Source organism: Phyllostomus hastatus, unplaced genomic scaffold (assembly GCF_019186645.2).
Source record: "Phyllostomus hastatus isolate PE091 unplaced genomic scaffold, TTU_PhHast_1.1 phas_scaffold_501, whole genome shotgun sequence".
In the NCBI taxonomy this organism is placed as follows: domain Eukaryota; kingdom Metazoa; phylum Chordata; class Mammalia; order Chiroptera; family Phyllostomidae; genus Phyllostomus; species Phyllostomus hastatus.
Genome location: NW_025334033.1, coordinates 54,995,340 through 55,019,154, shown reverse-complemented (window position 1 = coordinate 55,019,154; position 23,815 = coordinate 54,995,340). Strand labels below are relative to the sequence as shown.

The 23,815-nt window shown below is 39.4% G+C and overlaps 1 protein-coding gene across 26 annotated transcripts in view; it reads right to left on the bottom strand.

Moving 5' to 3' along the window:
* Positions 1 to 1,892: 1,892 nt before the first annotated feature.
* Positions 1,893 to 23,815, bottom strand: part of NRXN3 (neurexin 3) — a 1,483,875-nt gene continuing 1,461,952 nt past the window's right edge. For 11 of the 26 annotated variants that reach the window (XM_045822497.1, XM_045822498.1, XM_045822499.1 and 8 more), the window contains one exon: positions 1,893 to 2,341. In XM_045822497.1, the coding sequence (XP_045678453.1) occupies positions 2,040 to 2,341 (302 nt within the window). In that variant the 3' untranslated portion in view covers positions 1,893 to 2,039. Of the gene's footprint in view, positions 2,966 to 9,514; positions 10,200 to 23,815 lie in introns of all 26 variants that reach the window. The other 15 variants (XM_045822489.1, XM_045822492.1, XM_045822491.1 and 12 more) reach the window with 3 other exon arrangements.

Genomic DNA, 23,815 nt, shown 5'->3' with positions numbered 1-23,815 from the left:
AGGAACACTTCTTTCCGTACACATTAGTAAAGGCTACCATTGTTTAAATTGCTCTTTTTGCCCCATGTCATTAAGATATTGTTTTCAAAGTCAAATATTCATGCAACTTACAAAGACCAGCAAGAGTAGATTTCTAAATCTAAACGCTGATTGATTTTCATCTGTACAAAAGAAATTGTATATATCTGACCCTCCAGCAGACATATTTCATTTTTATGTGAATATTTGTCTTGCTTTTCTCTTGCTTCTTGGATAGCTATGGCCACACAACCAATTTATTATTTTTCTGTACATTGTTTCCTCTTTTCAAAAAAGAAAGACAACTGGAATATAAACCAACCAAACTAAAATACACAAATAGAAAGGAGAGAACAGTTCTTAAAGCAGTATGTACATAGGTGGCTAAGGAATTATACCAGCAAAAATGTAGTAAAATATGTAAACAAAATCTGAGAAGATTTATTTTTAATTCTCTTTGACACAGTTAACTGTGACAAAACTAAAACTCACACTTGCTTCACATTGTAAGGTTTACTTTTTTGTTGTTTTGTCATTATTTTCTTTTAAAACAACATTCTCATTCCACTTCAAGACTTTAACAGGTTTCCTGTTTCAGTCACCCCATCAAACATACCATGATAAATATATCTGTATATATATTTATTTATATATATTATACTATTAAATTCCTTTTTGTGTGTGTGTCACAGCAGCTTTACTCATTTATTATTTATTTAGTTAGTTTTAGAAAAGATGGGTGAAGGGAGACATGAGCAAATGGAAGGACAAAGTTATCCGTGTCAGGCTACAAAATTAAACCACAATGAAGACCATGATCGTGTTGGGGGCGGGGAAGAACTATGCGTTTTGTACTCTCTTCATGCCTTGTTTGGCTTGTGTGACCTTCTGTGGGTTCCATCACAAGTTGAACTCCCCTATTGTCTGTTTTGATTAGTTAACAGACTTTTGGTATTGTCTTTTCTTCTACATCTGCATGCATTTCAATCAGTCACAGATCCAGCCCACCCCCCTGCTTTTCCCTTTCGATGATAGGGAAGGCTCTGTTTTACCTTGTGGGGCTTTCTCCTTTAACCACAATTTGGCCGGGCTAATGGACAGGAACGATATTGTTAAGTAAACCCAATAGCTCTGATAAAACCAGCCCTAACCCGGTCTGTTCAGGGTTTGGATGGCAAATTCTGGAATTCGATCCTGAGGGACCAGCTTTTCAAATCAATATTCTCATCCATCACATGATTTTTGCTATGTGTTCAGCAAAGCATCATATAGGAAACAAACAACAGATTCTAAAAACACCACAACCTGATATGTAGAGTGAACACCATGGTAGCTTTTTGAGTTCATATGGCAATAGTCTCTCTCGCTTTAGTTTTCTGAGTTTTTTTTCTTCTTCTTAATGTATGTCCAGTCATTCTCAAAAAATAAACAAAAACCCAAAAGCCATTTTTTTTCCCCTCAGATCTTGAAAAGTTACACACACTGGCCAGAACCAGATAAGGGTGTTTTTTTTGTTTGTTTTTGTTTTTAACTTTTTTCTTTTCTTTTCTTTTTTTTTTTGTTTTTTTTTTACATAATTAAAGGAAAAAAACATTGTTACAGTCAAGCTTCACAAACATTGTTACAGACTCACTTGGAGTTATGGAACAAGTAAGCCGTGAAGTCTTCTACCTTCGGTGAAAGGTCCTCGAGAGAAGGCAGCTCCCAAGTCCGCGGGTGCAGGGAGCCGCCTGCTTGCTCCGGAGCTCAAAGTGTGTGCTTTATGATACAGCAGGGCAGAAAGAACTTGTCTCCGGGCGATGACCGAACCAGAGCAGCCACGGCTGAACTGTAGGCAGGCAGGTACATCTTGGTGTGTGTCCTTTTGGAAACGGTTTTCCCCGCCGTAGCCATGGTACAGACCCCATCTCATTGTTAGCATGGTTCTGACATCTGCGAAATCTCCTTTTCCAAAAATGTGCGTACTGATATAGAAATAATTCTGCGTTGTCAATTCAGGTATTGTTAATGGTGTCCTTTGTTTACACATAATACTCCTTGTCCTTGTTTTTCTGTTTCTTGTGGCCGCTCTTCGAGCTCTGCTGCTTGTCCTTGAGGAGCGTGCCGTTGCTCTGGGCCGAGTTGCTGATGTAGTTCCGCGTCTCGTCCACTTGATAGGACCCCTCGTCCCTGTTCCTGTACTTGTACATGGCGTACAGGAGGATCAAGATGCAGAGGGCGGCAGCAGCCACAATGCCGACGACCATCCCTGTTGTACTGCTCGACTCCCGGATCACCTCTGAGGCCCCCGGAACCCGTCTGACTCCCGGCTCCGTGGGGTTTGCTGTGGGCACATTACGGAACATGGGGGAAGTAATTAGTGGGTTCTTCAGTTTGGTGCTGTCTAGCTCATAGGCAGTGGGCAACGGAAGCAAGACTAGATCAGGCTGGGGTTTGAGATCACGGTTATTCATTTTGCCAGCTGGCAATTTGGGCACCATCCCAGACGAGGAGGAAGCTGTGAAGCGGATCAGCTCAGGGGACAAAGATGTGGTAGTAGTCCTACTAGTTTCGGAGACTTTGTTAGGTCTAAAGTCCTTGGATTCCCACTTGGGCGCATGTGCTTTGTAGCCACCTTCGAAGATTGAAGTGGAAAGACTCTTATCTGTTACCAAGGAGAAGGTGGTGTAAAAATCTTCATCATCAGTAGGGGGCAGGTTAGAGTCAAAGGTTTCCCCTGAGCCATACCCAGATATCACCAAGCCATCATCATCACAACCTTCGCTGCCTTGGTCCGACAAGCAAGGTAACCCCGCCTCAGAGGTCATGGACAGGGAATCTTTGGTGGTCTCAATAATGGTGAGGAGGGGGCGGAAGGTAGGGGGGAGTGTAATGGAAGGTGCACGAGTAGCAATAGGAAAGGTAGCTAAAGGGTCTTCTACAAGAAGAGGAATAACTAATTCACCTCCTGGGATTGAAAAGAAAAAGAAACACAGAATTAGCATATTTGCAGATAAACACAATTCAGTCACTCTCAATGAATGGAATTCACAGGTTACGCCCCTCAGAAATTACAGCACAATGACCTGAATCCACGTGGATCCTTTCTGGTGGTAGCCCAAACATTCTATGCTGATTTAGAGCCCATTATATGCCTCTGCCACCAAAACCTAAAATCTATAGATTGGGGCAGGGGTGCAGACTTTAAAGATACTCTCAAGTAATTATTTAGATAGAATTCAAACAGGCTTGTTTCCAGGATTCACTAATGGGATGATGACGTTCAATTGTACTGCTGCCAATACTGACCGGCTATCAAAATTGTGTGTGCATGTGTGTCTGTGTGTGTACATGCAGACATGCATGCAATTAATTTGTGAACCATAAAGTTTCTTAATTGCCTTTCAGGGTTTCTCATGAGGATGAGAATGACACATTCTCCATGTCACCGAGACCAAGATCAAGGAATACAAAAGATCTGCCTTTAACTTTTTAAGATCCTATCTTTTATTTCACATTTGTCAAGTGTAGTCTTCTTTTACTATATGCTAAGTGAGGGTAAGTTATAAGAAGTTAAAATTGGTCATATAACAAATCCATTTTGACTATGCTTTTCCAGAAATTCCCAGCTGTTAAATGCCAACTCCCTTGCATGGGTCAAATACTAGGTTAATGTATTGCTTTTATGCTATGCGAAAAATATTCTGAGCTGGATGCTAGATTTTAAAAACACCCTGCCTAAACAGCTGTGACTTACTGGAAACTTACTTATGGATTCAGAAATGTAGGCATAGCAAAATGAGTGTTGAAAATCAGTGATTCTTAACTACAATGGCAAAAATATGTCAGTTTACCCATAGACCCTACTTGCTGCCTTTGTAAACATGTTGACTAGGTCAGAAAACAAAGTTCAGATTGTTCACTAAGTCCCACTGCCTTGCAGATCATGGGTACCCCAAATATTCTGGTGGATGTTACTCACCTAACTATAGAACCAGACTTATTATTTATGTATGTGAGAAAGTTCATCAAGGTCTCTGCTGTGTTTCTTTACAGTGTTATTTTTCAAACAGAGAAAGAATCTCAAGAAGTCACCCTTCATGTTTCATTGACTTTTGTCCAACACATTTATTCCAACTAGTGTTTTTAACAATCGTCTAGCAAGGATAATGTGATGTTCCCTTGCCCCAGTTAGACAGTCAGTTGAGATGCAGACAGAATGTTGTCGAAGGCCTCTTTCTGAGAGCTAGGCCGCTCAGTTCTCAACCAGGTACAATGTGTGTTCTGCCCTCAGTGGTGACTTTGTGCTGATGGGACTGCTGGCATTTAAGTATCTATGACCAGGAATGACTTTGCTGAGGTGCTCCTATTGGTGACAAACACAGACGTGTGGCTCAATACTGTGAAGTTCTAGGGACATTCCAGGTGCAGAAGCCTTTGAGTTTATGGTCTTCCCAGGTTACTCCTATGAAGACTGACTCACAAATTAGAAGTCTCAGGTCTGCTTTCTATACCTTATACCTGAAAACATTTCTTGTGCCTCAGTGGAAACTGTTGCATCTACTGTGTCCAGATTTCAGGTATGCTAACAGAAGGGTCTCCTGAGAAGAAACCCATTGCATACCTTCCCAGCACCTGAGAAGACCTGTTTGTACCCACATCCAAAGCCTTTCCTCCCTCCCTATTTAGCCAATAACACTGTGTTACACAGAGAGAAACTGAGCTGGGAAGGGGAGCAACAATGTACATAATGAGGATCATTTGGAAGGCAAGGGACAACAGAGCATTGTACAGTCATCTCTGGCCTACTCAATAATGTTAACATATGTAGGGAAATAAAACAAGAACCTTTCTGAGAATCTCAAAATGATATTTTGCTCTGTGCTCTATACTCAGGCTTCTCTTCTGGTGCTTGGGGTTTGAAACTATTGAGCAAAATGTTTTTTTTTGCGGTTCTGTCAAAGCTTCAGACTTGCTTTACTGGACCAGCATGCCTATTTTTTACGTTGTGAATATATATAATTCATATACCCTGCAACTTATTTAATGCATAATTTACGCACTTTTGCTAGTTTTTATAAATGGATTTTGGAGCACGATTCCCTAAAGGTAAGCCAGTCATAAAACTAACCCTGAGCTAACTTTTCTCCTTATTCTTCTAATGTGGGGTCCCGAGTGTTATATTTAAGGTGATACATGGGAAAAGGCAGTGTTTGAATAAAAGAAGAGCAGTGAGGAGGGAGAAGTGAAGACTCATGCAATCTGTTGAAAGGTTCCCTGGAGATGGCTCAGGGATGATGTTACTTTCCTTCAGAGAACAAAACAGTTCTTACCTGCCTCACCTAGAACAAAGGCTTAGCATGTGTGTTCCTTTCAGGCACAAGCCCTGAAAATCATTTGTTCCTTAGGGCAGTGGTACAAATCTCTACCCCATGTGCATTATTAAGTAGAGAGGAAATTGGGATAATGGACAAAGAATAACTGATCTGCTGGGAGGCAAAGGCCCAGTGCACATAATTTACATATAAAGGCAAACTGTTAAGTAGGATGGCAGAGTCCCTGTAAGTGAGACTGAGATCACTGCCTTCATGATTGCAGAGTGGCATTCATTTACAATTTTAGTGCACCATCTGTGACACCCAACTGGAGTCCTACATTTGCCTATCCCCCACCCCATTTTCAATCTTAGCTAAAGCTTCCACAGTGTCTCTGTTGCCAAAAATCCACAAAATCTACAAACTGCTCACTCTGCGGTTGAATCACCCCCCACCATCCTTTGTTCTTCCCTCCTCATTCCACACCTTAATGCGAGCATCTCTCTTGAATTACCAAAAAAAAAAACACCCATAAAAATTAAAATCTATCCTTTTCAAGATGAGGTGGAAAGAGGATCTTGAAGCTCACTAATTTATAAAGAGCTTCTAAAAGGTTGGTGAGTCCCTAAGTGAAATGATAAGAGCTTATTTCAAAACTAAAACGATGGGTATGCTATTGCAGAGTTTAAATAACAGAAGCTACCAAATCACTAATCTTCAGTTTTCTTTACAGTTTGTTTTTCATCCTGGTAGCAGGGATAAAAATGATAAAAGATGCTCGGGATCAGGGAACTTTGAGCCCAAATTCAGTGGTATGTAATCAGTGAAATGATAGACACTTTCATAAACCTATTTCCTGGAATCTCAAGGAATTAGAAGTGTCTTTAGTTTAAAAGGAAGTCAACCAGGATGTGGGAGGCATTATTACGAATAAAAATTATAGTGAAAATGGGTGGAAAGTTTTAGGGAACTGTAAATGTGGAAGGTGCTTGGGACAGGTGTATGAGATGCAGTGTGCAATTAACTATAATATTAAATTCCACCTTTAATAATGAAGATGATTATAGTATCCTGACTCATCCATGAAAACACACCATCTGAAATGAGGAGGTAAGGGATGTATTCCTCCCAATATTAGATCCTTAATAGAAATGACTTAGATTGAGGATGCCCATCTAAGAATTCATGTTTGTTTTAATCCAAAGTGACTATACTCAGAAACGCTGGAGCAGTTGATAATATTTTTGTTTCACTGCCCAAAGATGACAACATCAGTGATCTACCAGATGTCGATGCTTACAAAAGAATTCACAGAAGCAGCAACCCTAAAGTCATAAGGGGTTACACGCAGAGTGATACGAAACCTATAATCCATTGAAACTCTAATTTCCTATTCTATCTCTAGAACTTTTCTTTGGTTTGGAATAAGTCTGGTATTCCTTAAAGTTACCATTTTAAATTGGGACTATATACCCCCCCACACACCTTTTTCTGATAGAGTTGTGCTTTTCTTTAAATGAGAGAGATCAGGAGGGATATAAAAGGTCTATTTTAGCCCTGAAGGCTGCCCTGCTTTTTGCTTTATGAGTGTATTTATAGATGTATAATTCATGTGTGTATGGCTCAAATCCAGCAGAAGGGGCTCTCTGCCATGGAAAAGACAGTGGATTAGAAATTCAATAGAACTCCTCCGAACTGTGAGAACGGTGTCGGTGATGGTAAATGTAGTGGGTCATCTATAAAAACAAGAAGAGCAGCAGGAAGTTTCCGTGTGGCTCCAGCCTCACCTCTCTGGAGATATTTGAATCCAAGAAGTCACAAAAACAGCAAAATGAGGACATTCAAGAGCTAGACTATGGGACAGGACACTGTGCTCCAATTCCTTGAGTTTCTTTTATGTATATTTAGGTTCTTTACCTCATCTCTTATTTGTATTTTTCTAATTCTTTGCTGAGAAATTCACATGTAACAGGGAGAAATCCTTTTCCCAGTAAAGAAGTTGTTTAATGATCTTCATTTAGTTTTTTGGTGCCACAGAAGTGTGTACTTGTAACACATAAATATCCCAAAGCTTGTAACCATAAAATTTTTCTCCATCCACCGTCAGAAAAAAATAGCCACAGACAAACATGGGATGTACCTGGGAAGAAGACACTGGGAAAAACTCAAGTGTCTAAAAGGGGCTTACTACTATTTTAATTAGATGAGAATCTTTAGATAGGACCTTACTCCCCTAGTTTATCTGATTCTATAAGGCTGCAGATTCTGTTTTTCAACATATGCCCAGGTAGGATGAGCCAAAGACCCCTGATATCACTTTCCATTGTAAAATAAGGAATGTCAATTGGATTCATGTGCTTGTGGATCTGAGCTTTGCCTTTGAAGTCACCCAGACTCAAGTTAACTGCATAGCTCTGCAGCCTACTAGCCGTATGAGTGTGGTCAAATTGCTTAAATTCTCTGTAAATGGGAATAACAACAAAGCCTACCTCAACCCACCAATGTGAATAATACTAATGCATGTTAATGTTAATTATAATGCATGTTAAATATTTAACTCAAAACTGGTTAATACCTCAAAATGCTAGTTATTAATATCATTTCTACTAATATTTTAGGCCTGTAGCAACTGAAACCATTGATCACATCTTCTGACCATTTCTTTAAATATATAGTAGCCTCATGCAAAGTAGAAGTATGACAATACGGGATCCAGATTAGTTAGGGTATTTTCACTGCTGAGTTTGAGGAATGACTTATTATAGTTAAATGAGCTTGTATTAAAAAAAAGATTAGCTTTTTATTAAATGGTCATATAGATAGCCTCTTCAATAAAAATAAAAGCTTTCAATTCAATTCGATAAAATAACACTACATTTAGGAAGTTCTTAGTTTTGAACCTAAAATATCACCCAACATATCAAACATTATAAAATCATATAGATCTAGGTAGAGAAAGCCCATTCATTAAAACTACTAGGTTGGAAACATATCTGTTATCATTCATTCAGTTCAATATTTCTATAACAGTCTCAGATAACTCTAATATTGAAAATTAAAGTGAAAACAGTAACCACTTTTCTTAAAAATTGTATAGTACTTCTTACCGTTCTTAAGTTTCTTGAAGTGCAGAAAGGCAACATCTAAAAACCTTTGAGGTCAAGCGATATACTCACCCTAGAATCACATGAAATGGCTGTACCTACCTGAAAAGTTGCCTAAATAAAACTTCAGGTGTGAAAATCATCATGTTTCCTTTTGGTAGAATTTTAGGATCCTTTTAAAGTTTACCTGATTAAATCCTTGAGAGAAATGGAAACCATTAATAGAAAGGAAAAGGAGAGAGGGAGAGAAGGGAAGAGACGGTGGGGAGGGGAGGAGAGAGAGAGAATTGTGTGCCCTCTGTGTGTGTGTGTGTGTGTGTGTGTGTGTGTTTCACCAGAAGTTAGTTCTATACATTGGAAGGCATCATTATCATAGGACAACACTTTAAACACCTGGGATTCTCAATGTCTTTATTCTCAGTAAAATTGATTTTGTAACCTGTGGTGAAGGTGATGGTCTAATCCTGGATAACGAAACTCACCATAATCACTTGAGAGTACCTTGTTTCCCCTTTGCAAAAGGGAAAAAAAGAAGACCGATTTCCCTGAATTCTTTCTCTGGAGTTAAATGAGGACGTAATTGCAACTGATAACACTTGGAGTTAATTCACTGTCTCCCAGGGAACAGGCCTCCTGTAGGCTGTAACCACTTCACTATCCCACTGTAGAGCCTGCCATTACTTTCAAGGCTTTCAAGCTGGTTCAGGCAAAGAGGCCAGGCTTCCATTAGACGTTAAGTTAAGAACAATTTCCTCACCCCCTTCTACCAAGAGTAGGATTCACATTGGTTATTAGAAGCAATTCAGCACAAAACATAACACTGAAAATTAAGCAAATAGACACAAAAGAAACAAAATATTTAATATTGTCTTCAAAATCATATAGTAGAAAATAAAATCAACTTCAGGGCCAAAGTAAGCTAGAGGGAAAGGAGAGCAAATAACATCAACAAGGCATTCACAATATAAGGACAGAAAGAAAAATAAAAGCAAATAAAACATAGAGGCTGTTTTTGAAAAACAAAGAAAGAAATCATTTCCATATAGACAAAATAATTTAAGTAAGAAAAAGCATACCATATTAATTTAGTCAACTTACATCAACAAATTGCCCGCATGTTTTTTGGCATGAAAGAAAAATTTACAAAAGAAAGTTGTGTAAGAATGCTCTTGGACAAATAGAATTGCCACATTCTTGTAACTCGCTTTTTTGTTGTCAGTTCTTAAAAAAACTTTTGAGGAAAATGTCTAATTTTTCAAATATAATAATTTACAACAGAGGATGATACAGGGAGGCAACAACACATACATCCACACCACATAACATAAAAAGAAAAAAAATCTGCACTTTCATGAATTTTTACTTCGAGGGGCTTGGGAGAACACCAATTTTGAACTTGAAATAATTCCAATTGCAGTGATTGAAAAAAATTCAAAAAGAACCTGTTTGATTTTATCATTTGCCTTTAAAAAAATCTATGACTCTAGAGGGTTTGGAATGAATTTCTGCATTGTTATAGGTTCTCAGATATATATTTACTTTTAAATTTGTTGTCTTTTTGACAAGTATAGACTTTCTTTAACTTAAGGGGATGGATGACAGCACATAAATTTGAACAATGCTAAAGAAAGGAGAGGGTGGGAAGGGAAGATGCAGAGAAGGTAGGGTCGTATCTATGAGTGAACTACACAAGAGATGAAGATGATGGGAGTAAATGTGTAAGTGAGTCGCCATGTCCATGTAAGGGCGGCACGAAGTGATCTAGCTGCATTAGAGCTTCTGGCTGTAAGGAAGGGATGGGCAATATACAAAAACAAATGAGCCTACACATGCCCATCTACAGAAATAAAGAACAGAACTCTAACACTGACAATCTCACACACCCTAAGCTGCAACTTCTTCAACATGCAATTACTTCAAAAAATCATTACAGTTTCATTAGAATTTTCAAATAATAAAAACAGTTAAACTCTTTTCTCCTACTAAAAATAGCCAAAGTACATAAAATAATAATACTACTAATAATGACCAAAAGGTTAAAAGCAAAAACAAGAAGACTAGATTTATGCATTCAAGTTGAACAACTTCATCGACAGCCACACAGCCCCATCTAGAGTTAGGGGAAGGGGTCAGAAATCTGCAGAGGTGATGGAAAGGCAAAGTTGTATAGGGAGCCCATTAGCCGGTTGGTAACTACTTCCCTACACAGAAACGGTAGTGTCTGAATGACACCATCCATATTCCCCAAGCCACCCACAGTGCACGTCATTCCCAATGCCAGTGGGCTAATTGGAAAGATGTGGATGTGCGATTCTGCAGCTGAAGTTGTTCCACATTTAAAGAGGGAGTGGGGGAAAATTGCAGAAAACAATTCATAACTTTTCTCTCATAATTTTGGATAAAAGCAAATCTAAAGATCTAGCAATTAAAAAGAAACACACTGATATATTTATATATATAGATAGATATATATAATACAAAAAGCACTTAATTCCCAAACAAGAAGGGAGAAAAGAACAAAAAAGTTTTCAAAGAAAAAAATATTTCACACACTGTCAGAGATGAACAACCAGATGCACACGCTGAGGAGGCACAGACAGAGCGGTCAGGGGACACTTTGTTTGCTTTGCATTTTCTGGCCTGTTGATTCCTCTTTTGATGATAGCCAAAATCGGAAACAAATGTTGCCGTTTCTTTAGTTTTTTTTTTTAAATTTGGTTTTGGTTTTTTAAACAAAAATAAAAAGGGCGTGCAGTCTGGATGTACGTCGTGAGTAGACATTTAAAAGAGAAGAAAAGTGGCTAAGACTGACAAGTGGGTCATCATCTATTATCCTTTAACTGTAGGAATATTAATCAAGTTAATACATGGTTAAAGTAAGTTGCATTTAGGGAAAATAGAAAAACAGAACAGCAAGCTGGGGTCAGGGAGAGGTCAGCAAGACAAAACCGATTTGGGGTCGTAGAAAGGTACTGGATTTAGTTTCACGCCCTTCCAGTAGGTGCCAAGGACATCCCAAGGCTTCCTGCCAATTCCAAGGAGAAAAGCATGTACATGTACAGGTGTATGTGTTTTGGGGGGTTGAAGTACAGCCTGTAAGAATGCAGGTAAAATATACATGTGTTCATGGGTTCTGTTCTAGGAAATGTACCCCATATTCATTCATAAATTAAGGAGGCATATTTTGTAAGGTGTAGAGACGTTGTATTTAACATTGTTCCATATGAGGGTTGTTGGGCTTTGCCAAACTGACAGGGTAACATGGGTGACAACAGGGTGTTAATAAAATGGAAGAGTATATATATATATATATATATATATATATATATATATACACATACATACCATATTTTTTAGTAATAGGGGCAAAACCCCTAAAGAGCATGGTGGTGTAGTGTCAGCATCCGTACACTACAGGAGAGGCAGGAAATGAGGATGGTGTATTTGAAGTGCATTGGGGAAAACCACACCCATCTTCTAGAGAACGGGTGGGAAACTAATCTATTCAATGTACATTGAGAAAAGTGAAGGAGAGAGAAGAAGAGATGGGGGAGTGGTGGGGAAGAAGAGAGAGAAAGAGTAGAGTGTGTGTGTGTGTCTGTGTGTGTGTTCAGGAAAAGATACTGTAAAAGGGACATGGGGAAGGAGGTTTTAGAAATGGCCTCAGCCTCCACTGGAAGAGATCACCAGAGCTGTATTCAACATTATATCCTGTGAGGTCACTAACGTTCAACCAAGGACTGGGAAACCCGGGTAGGCGAACCACAAAGGCAAGACACTTGAGAGCACCTGCTTCTGACAGCCAATTCCAGTCATTCCCAAGAACTTTTTGGGTGACTTTGACAAATAGAATAAATTGTAAGGATGAGCCACAATTTTGCCCCCTATGGACGCCCCTTTTATTATTTTATATTGAAATAATGATAGTAATGTGTCCCCATGGGTCAGTCCGTACCGAGATTTTTAGTCTCTGGTTTAATAATGCTAATCATTATTTTAGGAACTTCACAAAGGGCAGCTGGGTAGTTTTAGGAGGTGGAAAAAATTCCCCAATAGTATAGGAAAAGAAAATCCCTTGTTGCCATTTTGGTGGTTCTTTGACTGATTATACTTTTAACATTGAATTTTAGTGTATGAGAAGACCCTATAAATGCTCTTATAGACTCACAAGGCACTGGATGACTTCTGTAGAACAAAGTCTTATTAATGTTTATATGAAGTGTGTTTGTATCACTGGCCATTTCTTAAAGTAGGAAACATAACTGGTCTAAGTATGAGACTAGAAAATAAAATACTTCTAGCACATACATACTCCAGGATAATATACACCAGCAATTTGGATCTCCAAAGGTTTTGACCGAGAGATTTACCTATTTCAAAACAGTCTGTTTTGAAACTTATACAAGTAAGACGCCACTTATATTCTGGAAACCACTGGTTTAAACAATTGAACACACCAAAATTTATGGTTGTCATTTTGTACATAAAATAATGTATGTATTTTTTAAACTCATGGAAGCCACAGTTTCAGATGAAGCCAACACTGACAAAATACAGTGCATATACTTTCATAAGTCAATCATCAGTTAACATGCACAAAGCTTGTCCAGTTTCTAACATAAGATTCAAAATAACATCGCTAGTAGCTTATAATCATGTCACAGTTTCACTGTCATCTTTCATTAGCTATCTACACTGTTTTTTTATTATCAGTAACTGCATGGTTTTGTATCAATGCCTGGTGCCGGGTATAAAGGATGCTTTAGGATTATTTTTGCCGTAGAGAACAAATCATACAATAATTTGACTTGAAACAGCATATTTTGATTTGACCATTTTTATCCCACCATGACCAAATAACCCTGTCTAAATGTAAAATCAAACTTTTAAAAACATCAGAGGCAATCCAAGGGAATTACACTGGTCAGCATTCATCATGGAGAATGCACTGGTTTCAAAGAAATAATCTTCTCAACTGCTGAGGGTTGTGTTTAAGGAGCCCAACGCACTCAAGTAACTCAAGTTGCAAACCCACCTCTCTGGGAGAGTGGTTCCTGCTAGCTGAAGGTGAGGTCGAAGAGGAAGGCCCAGATGAATTACTTAGGGTATGTTTAAATATTTTGAATTTCCGAGGGAAAATACTGGAGAGAGCAAAGGAGGGAATTTTCTGGGGAGCCTGAGTGCAACAACAGGGAAGACTTCAAATAATACAAGTAGGGAGGTTTAAGAAAGCAGTCTGCAGAACCAATATCTAATGAGGATTTTCAAGATGTTTACATCAGGTCTCTGCAGTAAACCTGCTCCTCTGTCCCTCCTATGGAATATACAAAAAACATTTCATCAATTGTTAATTTATGTGTCCATGGGATGACGGGAGAGATTCTTCTGGGAGAATCAATGGCTCAGTTCTGAATTGTGGCTTGGCTTAGAATAAAAATGGAAACTCTAAGCACGGATATGGAATCCTTGGAGCACGAGGATTCCTGTCACGTCATGTCTCACTGGTCACAAAACGAGCCCCGCATATACTGTGACTCCTCGTAGTCTCTTCCTCAGGCGTGAGTGGTGCTCAGAGAAGGGGTGCAGAAGCTGCTCCATACACGCTGTTTGCTTCTAAGTGAAATGTTTAGCATTTCCTTTTGAATGCTGAACAAAAATGTCTCCAAGTAAAAAGTTCATGTGTATTTTTTCCCCAAACACAGCTTCCACACACAAGAGACAGAAAAGCTAAACCTTTAAGATGAAAAAGAGAGCCCAGGACACGCTCAAGCCCAATACTTAGAACTGTATAACTGTACTAGTGATTTGCTTGACCAATTTGGAGTAATTTTTCATCTTTAAGAAGAAAGATAAGAGTGGATAAAACAGAGTTGTATCATATAATCAAAACTGGTAAAAGAAAATGTTTAGATGTGGAAGAGCCTTAAATTAATGGCTTCTTTCCCTATATTAACATGACCTGTAACTTGTGCCTGTAATTCTGTCCTACAGTCTCCACTCTCCTTTGTGAATCTACTGTGTCCTACACAAATTTCTATGACTACAGTATTCCAAGGCATGCTTTTTATTCTCAGTTTCAATTAGACTCTAAAAACATTAGGACAAGAATGATTCTTTCTATTTTTATTTTTCTTATCAATTAAAAAACTAACAATCATTCAAACATGTAGTGAATGAACTAATGAATGAGTAAATGAATTAATATATTTAATTGCTCACTTTTGTTTTTTACTTCCATATTATACTATACTTTCTATGGAGCCATTAAAATCATGTATCGCCACAGTGGCCAACTTGTGCCTGAAATCTGCATGGGATAGCAATTTTAGGGACAGGAGACCTAAGTTGTAGTCTTGCCTGTACTGTCCACTACCAGCATGTTGGGACCTTGAACAAGTCAGTTAATTTCTATGTTTGTTTCCTCATGTGTAATATGGAGATTATGATGAATGTTCAATTAACCTACCTCACAGGGCAGGTTTATACAATGGAGATTTTGAATGTGAAAGTGTTTAGAAATTCTAAAGAGCTTTTCAAATGTTTGTTACTATTGTCTTCAAAGCTGACACCATAGCATCAACTATGAAATGAGGATTTTGTATTCAACAGAGGCTGAGTCCCAGACAACCAAGGTCGATGCTGCTACGAGCATGATCCTTAGAGCATCTGCTTCAGTATCAAACAGACAATAACCTCAGCCTAAACCCTGACCCAGATAGCTGTTATTCTACTTCTTTTGAACTCCTTTTTCTGCCTCTCCAATAATGCTAAATCTTGGAACTTCAATTACTTCATCCTTTCATGGTGAATTTTTTGTTATTTCTGCATCTAATTTTTATAATTATTTTGTTTTCCTTTTCTGTGGGATTGAACTAAGCTCTGAAGAGGTATTATTTAGGTATGTTTCCATAGGAACATATTCATTTAGGGGCAGGAGCATGGACATGGAGGTGAGGCCTTGCCCTCCATCAAACTCTGTGACTTCACACAGGTCACTGGCTCCTCATCCCAAGGCCTGGAGCCTCAGCTTCTTCATTTATAAAATCATAAAGACTTATCCTCTCTAACTCACAAATTTATGAGTATCACAAGTGAAATTACTTTGGAAACTATAAAATATTCAATTCAAATGCAAGTTGTTACATTCTATGAGTTCACCACTACTTGGCGCTACTGAAGAAACCAAAGAAGACGATGACAAAAGGGGAAATCTCATCAAATCCCTTGGAAACACATATCCCAGCAAACATTAGAACCAGGGGGTGAGGACATGAGGGGATAGAAGGTCAAGGCAGTAGTTTAGCTTCCTTCTCCAAAAGCATTAATACTGGTAAAGATATGCAAAAGGAAAAACTCAATGAAGAAATTTCTAGGAATTAATATTCTTTTCATTTTGTTTTCATGCTAATTAGGTATTAGCGTAAGTAAGCCTTTCTTCACTCAGGATATTATGAGTTCCTTGATGTACACGTTGAATCTCTCTGTTTATCTTACGTGTTTTAATCTGTCTAGCATAGAGCAGGGCACAACATACGTCTTCAATGTATATTTGTTGAACTACAAAAATAGAACAGCTTGCAACACTTGGATCTCAGCTTTGTGAAGTGGGTGGGATTCAAAAACACTATCCTTGTTGGGACTGAATCTCTAATCCAGAGGGAATTATCTTCATGAAGTGAAGCAAAAGGAAAAAGCCGGGTACATGAGCTCAAACCATGAACTAAGCAACTACTTTCCTATCCTTAGCCTTGTCTCTGTGGATTTTTAGGGCTGATATATGCATATCGTTCATTATGTGCAAACTTCTGGGGCCCTTTAATATTATTGAAGTCCAACACAGTAGATAATATAAAATATTTATTTTATCAACACAAAAAAGATACCTGTGTGCAGGTCAGAAATGAAGGCTCTGTATGAAATACTTCGTTCTTTTAGCTGGAGTAACCCAAGATTTTTCCAACTTTCTTCCTCTTGTCATGGCCCCTTACCTCTCCATCTCTTGGCTGGCCCCAGGTGAGGCCCTAGGTTACCTTAGTTTTCAGGGTGATCCCATTCAGCCCCTTGGGTATAATATCTACCATCTATAAGACTGCGATTTCCAATTCAAACCTCCTCTCAGAATTTCACATTCCTTTATCCAAATTCCTATTCAACATTTTCACTTCAATGTCTAAAAGGCACCTCAAATTAAAAAGGGCCAAAACAGAACTCTGGATTTTACTCTCCTCCTGTTTGCACCTATCCTCATTCTTCCCATTTCTTGGGTTTGACCTGGGTGCACAAGCCCCGCAGTAGTCATCCCACTTACGCCCCAACCCCAGCTCACCTTCACCCATCCAGTGTACCAGGAATCTTGTTGACTCTACTTTGTGGCAATAAGCCTCTCACATGTCCACTTTGATCTATGGCCATTAACCAAGTCTGAGAGTAAGCCACCATAATGCCTTGCTTGGGCTCTGCAGTAGCCTCCCAAGTGGTCCCCCTACCTCCATTTTTGGCTTCCTAATATCCATTCTCTACAGTGAAGCTAAAGTGATTCTATAAAGTATACATGATACATCAGATCAAGTCACTTTCTTGCTTTGTATCTTCAAAGGGAGAATTCTCCAAACCAAAATCCTCTACTGTGACCCATTAGGAAAGTCCCCCATGACGCACCCACTGCCTGCCACTCCAGTCCCCTGGACCCAGGATCTCTGACCCAGGATCTCTCAGACTCTGGCCGTGCACTCTAGTTCCCCTACCAGAACACTTCTTTTTTTGTTCTTTGCCGGGCTAGTCCCTTCAGGTAGTTCATGTCTCTCCTCTAGTTTCCTCCTCAGGGAGGCCTTCCATGACTTCCCTGTAAGCAGCAAGCTGTTCACCAACGGATCATCCCTCACGATCCTCTGCCAGGTATTTACTAGCTGACTCTTCTCCATTGATGTGTGGAGCATAAGCTCCAGGAGAACAGAGATTTGCCTTACTCTCCACGGTCCTTAGAAGAGTGCTGGGCCCATAGTAAGAGCTCCAGGTGGCTGCTCCACCATTCTCTTGTTATCTTCCATATAGCATGGTGCTTTTTCCACACGAGGCATGGAATAAATGTTTTGTAAACTACTGAAGCATTGCTCTCTCTATTCTGTTATTTTCTTTTACACTTCTCTAAGCCAGATGGAATTTCCCCGAGTTCTAGTTAGCAGTTCCAATGCAAATTGGACGTTCTCATCCACAGCTGGCTTTGCAAGCCTCTCAAAAAATACATCGCTATCTAGATCATGCCCCCCTTTCATAAACTGGTGGTGGGATGTTTATTAAAATCTTGGGCTTTCCTTTGAGTTGTGAAAGCTAAAGAGAAAATAAACACAATATTAAGACCTAGAGCTGCCAGACTTTGATGCTTGTCCTCGGGCAATGGGAAGGAAAGGGCCAAACACATTATGAGCAGGAGGAGTGGTGATCAGAGCAGTGAAATGTGCTTGGTTGTCTTTGCCTGCTGTGGCCTTGCAGCCACTGAGAGCAGGACCCGGCAGCAGCGGGGCCTTCCCCACCCAGCCGGTACCGTAACATTTTACGACTGTGTTTATGCAGTAATGAATTATTCAGTGAGGCTATTTTGCTTCCCTTTTCCACAAAAGCTCCTCTAGTCTGTCAGGACAACTAGAATTCAGACTGTCTCTTTGTGCTGGTGTTTCTTTGGGTGGTAGCAGCTGGTCATTCCAACCTGGTGTTGCCGCCTCTCTGCAGGGCTCCTAAGTTCTCTAAGTCGTCCATGGCAAACAGCTGAACTTGACAACATACTGCAGTGAAACTCACCATATCTTGAAAATACCTCTTTCCCCCTAAAATCTATCTTCACGGCAAGGAATGCGTAGCGTTCATAAAATCAATACCACCAAGGAGTTTTTGTAACTAATGGAAATTAGTACTGTGCAAACAAGATGAAAAGCTTGCCCAAGACGCATGCACTTGATATTAAGATGATGTATGATGACTATATGGTTTGGACTATGTCTGACCTGAGACTCAAACAGCTGGTTCACCAGAGAGGAGACGGCTGCAGAGATGGCTGAGTGAGCACGACAAATCTCATGAGATTATATTTAGTTCGTATGAACTGAACTCCTGTAGATTAGAGAAGGAGCTATGAAAAATTTCCTAGCCATTCCCTAAACTCAACTCATGCAAGCTTCCAGATTAGTCAAATATATGCTTAGGAGCAAATATATAAGATCGAATGGGTAACATAGTGATTTCCTTACAAATATGGGAAAAAAGAAAGTATAAATTATAATTATATAGTGAAAACATGGATAAACCCTAAGCCTACTTCTGGAAGGAGATGTTTTAAGAGTTATTGAGAATTTGCTTTCTGCCAGACATTGTGTTAATTGCTTTAGGTATTTTATTTTACTTAATCATGACACATCTTACATATCAGCAAACTTTGGCTGAAAGAAGTTAATGTGCCCAAAGTTACCCAACTAGAAAGTTGAATTGCTCTCACTGCACTCAATCTTATATATTTTGCATGAAAACCCAATGCCCTTAAACAGAATGTTGTTCAGTATTCAGTTCTCAGTGAGGATGGGGCATTACAAACAAGCTAATCTATAGACACAAAAACAACCTCTACAGGCGATCCTAAGATCTCTATAGATTTCTTTCAAGCTCTTATGCTTTAGAAATTATTATTGCACACTGAGATATCCAGAGGGTCTCTGAGGGGTTTTTTTGTTGTTGTTTTTGTTTTTTTTCAAAACCTCAGGTCACGTCAGTCAGCCCTACTATTATCAGTCTCTGCTGGGGGTTTTGGGGGAAGGTTGTCAGGCTGTTCTGGATATAAGCATTTTTAAAAAATTTCCCCCAGGGGCTCTTATGCAAAATCGGGTTGAATTTATAGTCAAAGACCTGGGCAAAATCCTAGTTGGGATCCACCCTCTGTGACCTTGAATAAGCCATAACCTCTCATTTGTAAAATGGAGATAAACTTCACCAGATGTTGAATTAATCAAAACAGATATTAGATATATAAGCATTTGTAATGTGCAATATATATGTACATATTTTCAGAAATGTTGTAAGAGTAATAATTATTTTACTCTCATATCAAAAACTGCCTAACAATTCCCAACACATGGATTTTAGAGCCACACAATAAATGCTTTTGGATATTCTCCCTATTCTAAAAGTGACCTGGTGGAAGCACCATCTATCTAATGAGAACCTAACCAAATAGTCTAAATGACTTGATTCCGTTGCTCTTTTCTTGAGTCATTAAATTGCAGGTGCTCTCTGAATATCTCTGTCCCATATAATTTTTTCCCTACATATCTCCATTTGTCACTGACTCTCTACAAAAAAATTTTAAAAGCACCACAAACCAATTGTTGGAGATCATCACCTTTTTGTTGTCGTTGTTCCTTCACACCCTATTTTTTTATTCCACATTTTAGGCTTAAACTGGTGGACTCCACTAATTGTTCTAAGGTGTGAAGAACAATGGCTTTCTCTGCACTCACGGAGCAAGCACAGGTGCCGCTAGCGCAGCCTCTGGCAGACCCAGGGACACAGGAGTCTGCTTCCTTCTGTATCCTTTCACAACCTCGGAGCTACCAGCTCTGTTAGAGCAACATGGCATCAGGATCTGAACAAGACACCGGGCTGGCTGCAGATTATTGTTACAAAGTGAGAAAGAGTTAGAGGTAGCTTTGAAAAGAGAAGTGCCAGTGGCTGTCTGGTCACTTTCAACATTTCCAGACTATGTCATCTTTTTCAGTATGGTCTCCAGCATTGTTTCTCAACGGTAATAGTAAATGGATCCTAATATATTTAGCTTGTGCTCTTTTAGGTGATACTGATTTTTATGCTACATGTGAGGACCATATGAGTTATCTGTTAAAAGATTTGAGAAACATTTGAGGTTTTATTTTTCTGTGCCACATTTCATTAAGAAAGCCAACATGATAAAACCCTGAAACTCACTTGCAATCTCCATGTTTATACAGGAGTTTAATGTGCTCACATGTAGTGACTCCTGTTAGAATGTTTGCTCATTAATTTTTATTCCTGCTTCACAGAATTTAATATATAGTTTATGTTTTCCCCAATGCTACTAGTTAAAATATCATATTTGTTTTTCCAAGTGAATGGACAGTACTGAGAGGAGAAACTCAAAACTCAATTAAGTGTCAAGCATTGTCTTTGCAAAATCACACGGCCTGAGCCTAGACTTGCTTGGTTCCTTTTCCTAAAAAAAAAGGCTAATTTTTAAGTTATGTATTATTAAGTTATTCAGCACAAATATCTATATCATATCTATCTATCTATCTATCTATCTATCTATCTATCTATCTATCTATATCAGCCCTCATGAAAGCAACTCCCTAGGAAAATTCTTGCTATCTTGAGCTACTAGGCGAAACATTTCGATAGGGCAGGTTATCACCACTCTTCTCCTACTTTAAAGGACACACAGATGAGGCCCCTAAGCAAACCCAGGACTGAAACTTACATTAGGTGTAGGATGGGGCTGCAGGAGTGTCATGAAAACTTAGAGAAATCATTTTGTCCTTGTTATGACAATTTTGTTTTTGTTTTCACTCAACTGAAATTTTTCTTGCAGATGAAGGTAAGTGTCTTATTTCCCTGGAAATATGGTTTAGCAAGAAAACAGTACAACATACTATGTGGGTACCTGCACCTGTCTGCCTGCAAGGAAGGCCTGCTTCCTTGTGCAACCCCAGGAGACGCAGCTCCTGTGGCAGCCCACGTAAACAGTGTCCACTGCAGTGTTGTGGCCCATGTAAGGCCTGCGCAACCACAGGTAATGACCCTGCTCTGGTTGTGAACAGCGCTTGTAACTACTCTGAATAAGCCTGTTCACTCTGGGTTCTCTCCCTTTCAGTTTTGCTGAGGACAGTCAGTTTTTGGACATGAGAGTAGTATACAGCAGGCTATTGCTTCTGGCCTCTGCTATTAAAGGTTTAGGCAGTATGGACCAGAGGAATAAAGACAGTGACAGAGATGTGACCACAGCACATAATAAGTACTCTATAAATGATTACTGAAAAATAAAAGGGTGTTTCCCATTGTACCTTGTGGGTCACGGGCACCGATCAAGGCTGGAAGACACCGCACACCCAGCTGAAGTACTGGAAAAGGCCTGTGCATTTTAGCATCTCAACAATCTGCATGTTTGAAGATATTTGATTATTTGATTTTTAATAAGTTCCTAAGACTTATTTCTTTGGTTTAGAAGGAAGGAATCTAACAGCAAGGACTTAACAATGTGAAAGTCTCTGGAGAACAACTCTCTGATACTTCTACAGACAGTGACATCAAAGAACTCTAAGTGGTGAAAAGAGTAACTCTGTAAAGCCGTGGTGTTCATTATTTGTGGTCCAGAGAGTAAAACAATGAACGAGAAAGGGATGGGGATATCTATTCAATACATTTCTCGAGGAACCAGGGAGAGGAGCAAAAATCGAATGCTGCTACGTCTCTTCCCACAGGTCGTGCATCCTACTAACAAGCAAAGCTTCTAGAAAGTCAGCTCTGGTGGCCTTCCTAGAGAGGGAGTACCATTAGGAAGTAGGATGTGGGGCGATCTTATGGGTTATGTAACCTCAGGTGAGTGACTTGATAATTCTCTGAGCACCACTTTTATTGCCTGTAAAATGCAAGGGTTAGATAAGATGGTCTTTTGAAAGAACCAATGCCTTAAGGAAGGTAAGTGCCGTTGTGAGTGGAGCTCAAAACTGTTCCAAAGTTAATATTACCATTTCTCAAATATTTCGAATTTGTTATAGGTACTGTTTGTCTAATACTATGCCATTACATCATGGAAGCATATGTTTCATGTTTACTTTTCTCTTAAGAATCAAAAGTTAATTACATAACCACTTCACAACCCTCCCTACTTATTTCCAGGAAGGGATAACGTCTGTGTTTCCTGCACTAAGATGTCAAAATTCTGGGAGAGACAACTAAGAATATTTTCTTGGATATCAGGGCTATTGAGAAGCCAAAGAGGGAATTCTAGTAATCTAAGGTTGCAGGTTTGAACACTGATTTCCCACTTGCCACTGAGAGGGCCCCATGTGGAAGGCAGGTCGTAATGTAATGATAGACCAAAAGAGACAACATAGGGAAAGTGGGTAAGATATATTTTTTTAGGTGTTAATATAAACAATGACAAAGTTTCAGTCTTGCAACTTCAGCCGTTTAGAAGACAAGATTGGGTAGGACTGACTTTTATTGCTTTGGAAAGCTCTGCCCCTCTATCTTTTTACTGCGCTGGTGTTCAGTTGTGTAAGGTTCTCTGGAGTCCTAGATCCAAGGTGTTCTGGCAATAACTACCCATCTGCATTCTAAAGCTATAAGCAGTTCTTTCTCTGTTGGATAGCACCTATCATAATGGTGGCCAAATAAAAGAAGGCTACAAAGATTTCCAAGAGCATTGTTAGGAAGCACCACGTGTCGGTTGGTGTCGTGTGAGCCAGTTTTATCCATTATGCACAATCGTGGATGGAACTTTCTCTCACCAGCCGGGCTTGACACTGAAAGTGTAACTTTCCCTAGCTGAAGAAAGGCACTTGGTTTTAACAATCTTAAAGTGTATCAGATGTCACTTGGCACCAGTTTCAATGAGAACTGCTCAGGCCTGACCCTCTGGTCTGAAACATGGAACTGTTTGCTGCCAGAAAGCCAACTGGGAAAGCGGAGTGGGCAAAGCCCAGGGCTATTAAAATAGCCATGGGTCACAGTGAGCACCTTCTTTCCCGTTTACCAGTGAGCTCCTTCCAGCACCCAGGACCATTTCAGTCCAAATTCTTGGAACTGTTAATGGCACCCGTTGAACTTTGCTCAGAAGAATAACTTCGCATTTGTTCTGCTTTACTCTATGTAACACTAGAAATAAACCTTATTGGAAAGCATTCTACTCTAATAATGCAGAGCTGTAGGAACTTGAAAATCAGTTGCCAAGGATTGAGTCTCAGTTGAAATTTACTATGTAGATTTTAATACCCTTCCAAAGATAAGCTAGGCTATTGCACGCATACCAGGATTTAAATTGCATCTTCTTAACAACGGGCAAGTCTGATAAGGTGATGATAATTTCTTGTGTAACTATTATGATCTTCAACCACAAAAACCACATGCTTTGTGCAGGGATGTGGCTTAGGGCTGAAGTTGTAACTATCTATGCTTACACCACATCTCAAACCACTTTGCAAAGAAGAAAAAAATGAATCCCAGGGCAATGACCATATTGCAGTTCGAATAATTATACTCGTGGGCACACATTTCTTCTATTTAATCCCTCAATGATGTCATCTGGGATGCAGCTATTCAATTCATCCCGCGCACACACATTCCCACCCCCCAGAAGCAAAGGCTCTGCCAAACGCTAGCACT